At 42.7% G+C, this 12,223-nt stretch overlaps 1 protein-coding gene across 1 annotated transcript; it reads left to right on the plus strand.

Moving 5' to 3' along the window:
* Positions 1 to 484: 484 nt before the first annotated feature.
* Positions 485 to 10,245, plus strand: zdh16 (Probable palmitoyltransferase ZDHHC16). The gene is given in 6 exon segments (NM_001141856.1): positions 485 to 638; positions 3,570 to 3,823; positions 4,237 to 4,431; positions 4,554 to 4,642; positions 4,763 to 4,774; positions 9,765 to 10,245. Coding segments are annotated over 5 exon segments (573 nt in total). The 5' UTR covers positions 485 to 638; positions 3,570 to 3,577; the 3' UTR covers positions 9,796 to 10,245.
* Positions 10,246 to 12,223: the final 1,978 nt, after the last annotated feature.

Raw genomic sequence — 12,223 nt, forward strand, 5'->3', positions numbered from 1 at the left:
AAAAAACAAAGTCAAGACAAAGTTGACAGCTTCTGGCTAGTTATGACAGCAAGATCATGACAGCAATATCAAGCAAGTACACACATTTTAATTTGCTGTTATGCATCTAGCTATGTTATTTTAATGTGATGTTTATACTCTTAAGATTTAAAGAACAGCAAAGACCGATTTTTTTATCAGAAAATAGGCATCTTTCCACTGCACAGATGCCGTCTCTCTCCAGTCATATGACGTCTCCACTTCCTGCTTGCAGTACCAATTTTGAGACAACGCTGTTTTCTCCTCTAATAAGACATGTTTCCAGATTTAATTTATGGTACTCATTAAACATGAAAATCCCAAAAGGATGGATGATGTAGTGCATCTTGAATCAATCAACAGATTAGCAGGGAACGGTTTTATTGACATCTTGAAAAGTACAAAAAAAAGTCATTTCCCAAGATCCAATGCATGCCCAAGGGTGCACGACGTCTCGAGGATTTTTGACACAAGAAAATATGATAGGCTGCTTCCGCGCGCGATTTATAATGTTTTGCTCACTTTGCGAAATCTCTTGAGTATAGCTAACGTTTCACAGTTATAATGACTTGACTGTCAATGCATTTAACCTAGCTGGTCCTATCATCTCTGAAGATAAGGTGAGTGAAATATTTTGATTATTGGCATATCAATGGTGTCAGTACTAGTAATTAGCCAGCTAGTTATTATAGCTAGCTGCTAGCGAGCCATCATAAAATGGCAGTATTTTGCAATCAACACATCTCAGATTGTAATCTAATGTCATGGAGCGGCCTGCCAGCGGAAAACTCAGCAATCAAGATTGCCAGGCTGGTGGCACATTATCAACATTGTCTTATGTGGTAGCCAGCGGCAACAAATTTTAACATGACAGTGAGTATACTTGTCTGTGTCTTAAAGCGGCAATCGGAGGTTGCACCTCCCGAGTCCTGCCACCTTTTCGGTAAAAGGCTGAGAAATGGGTCTGGAGAAATGTTAACTCTCAATCTCAAATTCATAAGCAGAGCTATGGACACAAGGACTGAGTCATCCATGACATCAAATTGATCGTTTTAACCATGTTGAGGCTATATAGGGTTTGTTTACAAACATTTGAGTAATGGTTCTGATGGGGTACGGCAGTTGAACTAAGCTAATGAGACATTTATAAGTTAAATTCTTGAATAATTAATGGGTAAATATAATTAATTATGTCCAAATGTATGTAGTAACTGCAGATTGCCCCTTTTAACGTTAGAGAACCCTGTAAAATGAAGACTAGAAAGAAGTTAGGGCTATGTTATCTGTACAGTCAGCACAGAGCTGCAGACATTCCAAATATTTGGAGTGTTGGTGTGAATGTGATCATAGAAATGTAATACTTTAGGATGTAGAACTTACTGTTCAGTTGTGACTGCATTAACATTCTATGTTGTGGATTAATATGTGAATGTTTGACAGCTCATTTGTGTCTCTTTGGATTGTAGAATGAGGCCATTTTCTGGAGTACAATAACCCCAATAAACTCCATAATTCCTTGGGCCCAGTGCTGTCAACAACGGTGTAAATGTTTACCCCGAGTACTGAACAAAGAGACACAGCAGTGGCAGAGAGAGAAAAGTCTTGAGCAGGAGCAACAAACAGACTGAAGTGATTGTTTAGAGTTGTCAGTGCAGCTTGCCAGTTGCAAGGCCTGTGCTGCACACAAATATGCTAAGCCAGTTTCAGGGACAGACAGGGCAAAGCTTATTACCCTGGCAGAGCAGAGGAGACAATTTCCTTGCTGGGCAGATTGAGGTTGCCATAGAGACTGCCCTCGCTGCCTTAAAGAGCTTAATTGTCATGTTTTAAAACTGAGAATTAAGGGGTTAATCTGAGTGAGGAAAAAAACGAGCTTTCTGATGGTGCTGTTCAGGTTTAGAGATTGATTGCATGGTCACATTTTGTTCATACTGGTTTGTTCCAATATGTCACTCGGAACTCTACCTTTGGAAATTCAGGTGTAATTGGTAGGTAGTCAACAACTGCCTGTCAATTTGGCAGGAAATCACCCCTAATCTTTTCCAGTTCCACGCAGCTTTTCTATGACTGGCATGCTGCCATATGCTGATCAATGATCTCCGTAATACTGGGTGACTTCATGGTCACCTGTTGGCATTATTAGATTTCTGTCATTCTATCTGCGCAGGTTGTAAAGAGGGATTATATACTCTGCATGTTGACAGAGGGGGCAGTTCTAGGCCAAACAGCTGGCCACAGTGAAGGTCCCAGCACTAATAATTGATGATTAGGCCATTCAAATGTAATTAAAAGTTGGAACGAATGCCCCTCTTCACTTTTCTGGAAATTGCACAATTATAGCAAAAAATGATGTCCCCAAGCCTCCAGTGAAGAGAGAAACAACTTACCCCTTAAGTTATGGCTGAACCTTGCCTAATTTAGCTTCCCAAAAGGCAAAAATATCTTGATTTGGTTGCTAGATGTTGAACTAAGGTTGCTATAGTATGTTAACAAGACGGTCTACTTCTGTTTTTGTTGTTCACTCGCCTCACTCAAAAAAATAATCTGTAAGGCCTTAACGTTCTGGAGAGCCTAACCAATGTTTCCCCCTTATCAGTGTAACTAATACTCACTTTCATGAAATTGATGCCCTGAATGGGTGTCCACTTATTCCCCTCGTAGGAAATTCATCCTTGGGCTTTTGGTGTCTTATAAGGTTACTGGTTTTGCATACCCAAGGTCTTTCAATAGAAGGCTCAGCCACAGAACTGTATTTCTAATGAATTATTAACAGTATAAGTTTTGTGAGAGTGGATGTACTCATTACCTGATAGCCCTGTTCCATTTTCTGGACATGCCTCCTTTTGTTCCATTGGAAATGACACTCACCTGGTTTTAATTACTTTAATTCCTTGTCTTCGCTCTGTGGAGAGGAAGACTGCGCTGGGTCTTGGAGAGCTGGTTGTTGTTAAGCATTTAAAGGGATACTTCAGGATTTTGGCAATGAGGCTTTTTATCTACACCAGAGTCAGATAAACTCGTTGATACCATTTTTATGTCTCTGTGTCCAGTATGAAGGAAGATGCAGGTAGTTTCGCAAGCTAATGCAGTTAGCAATTGCACTAGTTAGCAACTTCCTTCAAACTGCACGCGGAGACATAAAAATGGTATCCACGAGTTCATCTGACTCTGGGGAAATAAAGGGCCTCATTGCCAAAATCCTTAAGTATCCCTTTAATTGAGAGATAAGATGAGGTTCTTCAGTATTTCTAAGGAGAGTGGAATTCCACCCTCTTTTTATTGTATTCATGTTTTAATCAGACAGATTAGAATTAAAGGAGGAGCTTGATGAGGAGAAGAACACATTAGGAAGGGTGGATGCAGGGATTGAACCCTGGTCTCCGAAGTCGCAGTATGTGTCGAGCTGGGAGTGTTACCACTCAACCGTGGGTTGTATTTCTCAAAGAAAGAGTGACGACGATGACATCATCTGCAATATGGATGACTGTACATTCCAAGTTCTTTCCGGTCGTAGTAGTTTTTCACCTGCTTCTGTGTTGTGTCTGTGGAAGACTGGGCCATGCGCAGCTGGAGGTGGCAGCTCTCCAGGATGATGAGCCTTTGCCTGCGCTGGTGCCGGCTGTGTCCTAAGCGAGGGGTGCGCCCCAGCAAGCCCCGGAGGAAGCTAGGAGAGCTGTGGAGCTACTGGAAGCTGCTGCTCAACTCCCTCTACTTCAACAGCCTCACCAACTCTGACACCTACCTGGACTGTGTCTTTGAACCCATCTACTGGATAGTGGACAATGTGACTCGCTGGTTTGGGGTGGTAAGTCAATACATCACTTTTCTGATACATTTGATATTTTTATATACATTTGAGTCATTTAACAGATGCTCTTATTCAGAGCAACTTTCAGGAACAGTTAGGGTCAAGTGCCTTGCTTAAGGGCACGTCAACAGATTTTTCACCTTGTTGGTTTGGGGATTCAAACCAGCAACCTTTCGGTTACTGGCCCAACGCTCTTAACTGCTAGGCTATCTGCTGCCCTGTCTGTAGATGTACAGTCAAATTATGTGTTTTAATGTAGTTAATTAAATATAGGCTAGTTAATTAAATATCCCATGTTTGGTTACAATAACCTCTTTGCTCTTCCATTTTTTTCCCCACAGTTTTTTCGCCTTTCACGCTCCCTCATGAGTTGTTCCCTCTGTCCGTGTCCTCCTCTCCTCTGTTCCCAGGTATTTGTGTGCCTGGTGATTGCCCTCACCAGCTCTGTGGTGGTCGTTGTCTACCTGTGCCTGTTGCCTGTTATCCTCAACACCTACCCACTGCAGTGGATCATCTGGCACCTCACCTACGGCCACTGGGTCCTCATGATGGTCCTCTTCCACTACTACAAGGCCACCACCACCTCCCCTGGACACCCACCACAGGTGAGGTGCCCGCTCTAATGCCTGCAGAAAAACGGTTTTGTGAAGACAACGGCTATAGGCAGTTTTAGGTGTGGTTGTGCGATAACTGTCTTCTATTTCCCTATTTTTGGTTTGTTTCTCAGGTTAAAAGTGATACACCGTCAGTGACCATCTGTAAGAAATGCATCGTCCCCAAACCAGCCAGGACTCACCACTGCAGCATCTGCAATACGTAAGTTAAAGACTATCTGTCAGTCATTAGATGATGTCATCAAGAAATACAAAACCTCTACTGGATAGCTCTAGTCCATGGCACAGGTCAATCACACTGAGTGACTTTCTTTCATTCCAGGTGTATTCTGAAGATGGATCACCACTGTCGTATCCTTTCTATCGAGACCCACAAACAGTCTTCAACATCTCATCTGTCAGAACTTTTTTTGTGTCATCTTTTTTATTTGAATTTAATACATGTTAAAACCCAAGGGGGGACAGTTATTCAATTGAATAATCTCTCGCATTCCTACATGTTTTATCTTTGTTAGATCTGCCTCATTAACTTTGACCTTAACTTGCCTTGTGACGCTAGCTTGGCTCAACAACTGTGTGGGCCACTTCAACCACCGCTACTTTTTCTCCTTCTGTCTGTACATGACCATGGGCTGCATGTACTGCAGCGTCAGCTGCAAAGACATGTTCATAGAGGCTTACAACGCTGTTGAGGTGAGGGAGATCAACAGATGGAAGAATGTCAACTTCTTACAGGTTCTAGAAGGCTTGACATTTTGACTTTCAAAGAGTATTCGGAGTACTGCCCTCCATGTAAATCATGCCTTGTTATTGACATGTGGACCAAACACCCTGATTGAGTGAGGCCGCTTGGTTCATGACTGTTTGGGTAGTCTGGCATGTCTTTGCCACATCTTTCCTTCTCTTATGTGCTAGGTGAAGCGTGGGCTTGTCGTATAGGTAAGCGAAAGGCCATACATTCTGAGCATGATGTGTCAAGTTGCGATGCCGCAAGTTTAGCTAAAGAGACAGGCAACAGACAGCAGCCAAGCAAAGATGGCTAACGGACCGCCAAGGGAGCTTTGGAATGTAGGAATCAGACATCAGATGAAACATTAACAGCAATTAAATACACTTGTTTCTTGTCAAGTCCACTGAGAAGGCTCATGGCTGTTTGTCTAATGTAATTTAAAGTCTCCAGGATCAAGATCACTTACTGTTTTGACACCAGTCCACCATGGTAAGATGGGAGTTTATATAGTAACAGATCCTATGGCTCTTAGGCAACACCTCACTGTTTTAAATTTTTAAAATGCTTCCATCGCTGTGTGACATTCTCTCTAGCTACAGAGGTATCATGATATAATAACCCATAACCAGTCTAGTCGATAGTTTCCCTCACTATTATGAGTTCCTATTGAGCTAGTCAACGGCACTAACTTCTCTCCTGCATTTGGCTGTTGTCCCCCAAATGGAATTTTATTCCCTATATGGTGCTCTACTTTTGACCAGAGCATTGTGGGCCCTGGTCAAAAGTAGTGCGCTACATATGGAATAGGGTGCAATTTGGGATGTAACCAGTGTATTGACATTGTTCCATTAGCAGTGTGAATGGGGAGCCACAGAGGGAGCCAGTGATAAGAGTAGGCGACAGACTGCTTCTCAGTCTGGCCATGTAGTAGTACAAAAGGTTCTTGAAATCACACACTCAGAACAGGGCCCAGTTTTCCAAAAGCTTCTTAAGGCTGTTCATCGACGCTTTTGGGAAACCAGGCCCTGGTGTGTTGACCAAAATTAAAACTGCAGATTAATTTGTAAAGCGTACTCAAAAAAAGTGTTGAAAGTCATTATTTTTTGGCCCAGTAGTACTGGGCAACACTGGGTCCCACTGTCAATTAACAATCAACATTTGACAACAATTAGGCAATCATCTCCATGTGTAGTATGGGGCCTTCTATGTTTCCCTGCCCAGTGAGACTGCAGCTCTCTCCTAGTTAGTTCGAGGTTTCTTGGCTATGATTGGCTACAGACTTGGCATCTCGAGTTTTGCTGATTTGCAACTAGTTGCATTCTGAGGACCGTGGATGTGCTCCTTTGTTAACCCAGCTACTGTTTGATTAGGCTTTTTGTGGTTGGTGGTTTAACCCTGTGGAATACTCATTGGTATCACATTTACTAATTGAACTGCAACTCGAGTGAGACCATTCCGCACATTTTAAAGTGCGTTTCTAGCTTAAACGGTGTAGGAGGAGTAGCGTGCTTAAGAAGGTTGAAAACTTAAACTGGGGCTTTTGCTGTGCAAGCCCCACAATTAAATTGCTTTTCATGTAGGGTCTTTACATTGTTTGGTTTCGCTTTCTTTCTAGAGCTACTATCAGACCCCACCAGCACTGTTTTCCTTCAGGGAAAAGATGGTCCACAATGGTGTCATTTTCATTTGGGTGCTGACAAGGTGAGATGAATTTGTAACCGCTAAAAGTTTTAGGTTTTATAGTACCGTAATTTCCGGATTATTAAGCGCACCTGAATAAAAGCCGCACCCGCTGAATTAAATTTTTTATTTTTTATTTTGAACATAAATAAGCCACACATATCTATAAGCCGCAGGTGCCTACCGGTACATTGAAACAAATGAACTTTACACAGGCTTTAACGAAACATGGCTTGTAACAAAAATAAATAGGCTTTAACGAAAAATTTGTAGTAAGCTTTAGTTGTCTTTTTGCACTGAGTCAATTCCTCACGCTGCTGTTTCCAACGTCTTATCATCGACTCATTAAGACCAAGCTCCCGTGCAGCAGCTCTATTTCCTTTTCCAACAGCCAGATCAATCACCTTCAACTTGAAAGCTGCATCATATGCATTTCTCCGTGTCTTTGCCATGATGAGGGTGACAAAATGACTACCGTAATCAGAATGATGGGAAGTTTGAGAGCGCTCGATTTAATCTAAACCGTAAACAAAAAAGTTGTTTGACCTTAACCCGTTCGGTAATTTCATTGGTCTAATGAAAGCTTCATGCCGCCAAAAAACTGAGCACGTCACAGAATGTTTTTTTTTTAGAAAAAAAATTGAAAGCGGGAAAAATCCATATTAGCCGCGTCATTGTTTAAGCCGCGAGGTTCAAAGCGTGGTAAAAAAGTTACGGTAGATAGTCAACTGTTTTGTTGTAGTGAACTGCTAAGGCTGTTCTGTGTGTGTTCTCAAATAGACCTCATCTTGAGTCGTGTTCAGTACAGTCGTGGCCAAAAGTTTTGAGAATGTCACAAATATTAACTTTCACAAAGTCTGCTGCCTCAGTGTCTCTAGATATTTTTGTCAGATGTTACTATGGAATACTGAAGTATAATTACAAGCATTTCATAAGTGGCAAAGGCTTGTATTGGCAATTACATGAAGTTGATGCAAAGAGTCAATATTTGCAGTGTAGACCCTTTTTCAAGACCTCTGCAACCTGCCCTGGCATGCTGTCAATTAACTTCTGGGCCACATCCTGACTGATGGCAGCCCATTCTTGCATAATCAATGCTTGGAGTTTGTCAGGATTTGTGGGTTTTTGTTTGTCCACCTGCCTCTTGAGGATTGACCACAAGTTCTCAATGGGATGAAGATCTGGGGAGTTTCCTGGCCATGGACCCAAAATATTGATGTTTTGTTCCGAGCCACTTATCACTTTTGCCTTATGGCAAGGTGCTCCATCATGCTGGAAAAGGCATTGTTCGTCACCAAACTGTTCCTGGATGGTTGGGAGAAGTTGCTCTCGGAGGATGTGTTGGTACCATTCTTTATTCATGGCTGTGTTCTTAGGCAAAATTGTGAGTGAGCCCACTCCCTTGGCTGAGAAGCAACCCCACACATGAATGGTCTCAGTATGCTTTACTGTTGGCATGACTCAGGACTGATGGTAGCGCTCACCTTGTCTTCTCCGGACAAGCTTTTTTCCGGATGCCCCAAACAATCGGAAAGGGGATTCATCAGAGAAAATGACTTTACCCCAGTCCTCAGCAGTCCAATCCCTGTACCTTTTGCAGAATATCAGTCTGTACCTGATGTTTTTCCTGGAGAGAAGTGGCTTCTTTGCTGCCCTTCATGACACCAGGCCATCCTCCAAAAGTCTTCGCCTCACTGTGCGTGCAGATGCACTCACACCTGCCTGCTGCCATTCCTGAGCAAGCTCTGTACCGGTGGTGCCCCGATCCTGCAGCTGAATCAACTTTAGGAGACGGTCCTGGTGCTTGCTGGACTTTCTTGGGTGCCCTGAAGCCTTCTTCACAACAATTGAACCGCTCTCCTTGAAGTTCTTGATGATCTGATAAATGGTTTATTTAGGTGCAATCTTACTGGTAGCAAAGCAATGATGACGGCACGTGTTTCCTTGCAGGTAACCAAGGTTGACAGAGGAAGAACAATGATTCCAAGCACCACCCTCCTTTTGAAGCTTCCAGTCTGTTATTTGAACTCAATCAGCATGACAGAGTGATCTCCAGCCTTGCCCTCGTCAACACTCACACCTGTGTTAACGAGAGAATCACTGACACGTCAGCTGGTCCTTTTGTGGCAGGGCTGAAATGCAGTGGAAATGTTTTTTGGGGGGGGATTCAGTTCATTTGCATGGCAAAGAGGGACTTTGCAATTCATCTTATCACTCTTCATAACATTCTGGAGTATATGCAAATTTCCATCATACAAACTGAGGCAGCAGATTTTGAAAATTAATATTTGTCATTCTCAACTTTTGGCCACGACTGTACAATTGACAGATGGTCATGATCGCTGTTTGTATTCCCTACAGTTCGGTGGCAGTTGCTCTGGGAGGTCTGACACTGTGGCACGCTATCCTCATCACTCGAGGAGAGACCAGTGTGGAGAGACACAGCAACAAAAAAGAGATCAGACGATTAAAGGAGAAAGGAAAGGTGAGGCTTATTGGACTCTATGGATTTACCAAAATATCAGCATGGTGTACCAGTTCGGAATTAGTGAGTAAAGCCTGTTTCTCTTTTGTAAGGTGTTCCGAAATCCATACCACTATGGGAAAATAAACAATTGGAAAGTTTTGTTTGGTGTGGAGGAGCCAAGGTAAGCCTTGTTTTTAGGCTGTTGTGAAACATACATGATTGTTCTTACAGAGTTGGTTTGGCTTCCTCTTCCCACAGTCACTGGTTGACCAGAGTCCTCCTGCCGTCAAGCCATGTTCCCCATGAAGATGGACTGATATGGGAATGCCCTCGGGCTCTCACCAGAAGAGACCCTATGACCATCTAACCTCCCACTACTCACTGCTGCTGGACAGTTTCTCATCTCCACACTATGGGCCATAATCACTGCTATAGCCCTGGCCCCTGGATGGTGGGGTGGACAGAAGACTTCTTTTAGCCTCTGAGGAGTGGACTATTTGGTGTTGATTGTGGCCCATGAGTCCAGGCACCTCTGGGTGTTTGGGGACCTTAATGTGAAGTGAACTGATGGTCCTGTCTTTAACTGTCTCCTTGTCTTGTGAACTGATTTTATGCGTTTTTGTACTGTTAGGTATGTTGTCCAAAGTTGATGTGAAGTGTGTGCTTTTTAATTGTACTGAAGTCAAAGAAGAAGCAGTTTGGACTTTCAGTGCCAAAGAACAGCTTTCCACCAAAGGCTAGGTTCGAGCTAGATAACCACATGCCTTGGCCATTGTCCAACTATGGGTGAGTAGTCTGGAGACTTTGACAGAATTAAATAAACAATATTACCATTCAGGCTCTAGTTAGATCATGGTGCTCATGTTACTGAGCAGTGCCCCTGTCAATATTAGGAATTGTCAAAAGATTGCTATGTGCCTTGTTATGTTAAATCTTTAACCTGTTTTCTATTTGTTAATTATCAGGCACTAATGCAAAGTACAGTTTTAATGTATTTTCTACTATTATCCAATCTCTCCCACATTGATTTCCCCACAAAAAAGCGGCGTGTACACTACACGATTTTGGTCCTGATAGCTGTCCCGGTCAAGTTTTTGAGATTGGTATTTTCAAACATGGTTTTACTTTATCGGCACAAAATCAGCATTGATCTTGTAGTGTGAGATGTGCAAGAAGTTTTGAGAATGGTGATAAGCAATAGCCAATGAGAGCTCGCCAGTGAGATGACGCTTCGCATCACACAGAACGTGTAGACTCGAGCCGGAGCGATGAATACTACTAGTACGCGTTTGTACTTCCCTTTAACCAAAGCGTCAAGTCGTTACAGCTCTGAAGTTCACAAGCAATGTTATTGAATTCAAAATGTTGGCTAGACATTTCAACTCTGTATGGAAAGCGTGAAAGTCTTAAAAAAATAAAGGAGGGCCGCACACTCTAGGAGCTCAGATGCAAAACTATTTATGTCCAAAGTTTGGACAGACAAGCTGTCTTCATCAGGGTATAATGACAAACACTGCGAGATGACTCTTTATATAGTGTCAAAAGACACACAGGTGTCTAATCATGGCCAGTTGTGGCCTGATATCATTGGTTAATTATATTAAAATAGCATACAAAAAACAAATGGGTAACGTATGATCATAGATACAATTTGGCTACAGCGTGAAAGTCTGTCTGAAAATGTTTGAGGCTGTTCAGACAGCTCGTTGTAGCTACATTAAATCTAATATTGTTTTTGCGAGATAGCGTGGTATCTAGAATCCTCACAAACAAGTGAATAATGTTGTTTGACCCGTCTGCCACATCGTTTAGTGTGCATTTAAATGGCATATTATTGAATGCTCGCGGGGACACGGCTGAATCAATACCTCTGGCACAGAGGAATAATAATGAGAATGAGATACAAGGTCTGTGGGACAACTGTCACAGAGAGAACACATCTCTGCCTGATGGTCACATTTGACTCCTATCTATTTAGCTTTATCAATACTTGTCCTATTGGCATATGTCACGTTTATAATGATAGTGTGTGTGTTGTCTCTTAACATACCCTATATACACACACACACGTGGACTCCCCTTAAAATTAGTGAAGTCGGCTATTTCAGACACAGCAGTTGCTGACAGCTGTATAAAATTGAGCACACAGCCATGCAATCTCCATAGACAAACATTGCCAGTCGAATGGCCTTACTGAAGCGCTCATTGACTTTCAGCGTGAACCAACATAGGCTGCCACCTTTCCAACAAGTCAGTTTGTCAAATTTTTGCCTTGCTAGAGGTGCCCGGTCAACTGTAAAACGGGACCGCCTAGTGTTAAAGAGCGCAAAAATAGTCCACACTCACTACCAAGTTCCAAACTGCCCCTGGAAGCAACGTCAGCACAAGAACAGTTTGTGCGTTGGCTGGAATGGTTTAAAGCTTGCTGCCATTGGACTCTGGAGCAGTGGAAACACCTTCTCTGGAGTGATGAATCATGTTTCACCATCTGGCAGTCCGATGGACAAATCTGGGTTTGGCGGATGCCAGGATAACGCTACCTGCCCCAATACATAGTGCCAACTAAAGTTTGGTGGAGGAAGAATAATGGTCTGGGGCAGTTTTTCATGGTTTAGTCGTCACCACTACGTTGGCAAGACAACTACAGGAAAGAGGTCGTTTAACCTCTACGGGATCAGTGTCCCCCCCGGGGGATGGTTTTACGCTAACGTGATGAGCATGACGTAAGTAACAAGAACATAGATTAACAAGAATTTAAGAATCTAACTACACTGTCCAATTTACTGTAGCTATTAGTTAAAGAATATCATGCTATTGTTGAGGAGAGTGCACAGTTAGGTACTTGAAAATGTATCAATAAACCAATTAGGCACATTTGGGCAGACTTGATACCATCTTGAACAATG

The sequence above is a fragment of the Salmo salar genome, chromosome 19, assembly GCF_965601325.2.
Source record: "Salmo salar chromosome 19, fSalSal1, whole genome shotgun sequence".
NCBI classification, from domain to species: domain Eukaryota; kingdom Metazoa; phylum Chordata; class Actinopteri; order Salmoniformes; family Salmonidae; genus Salmo; species Salmo salar.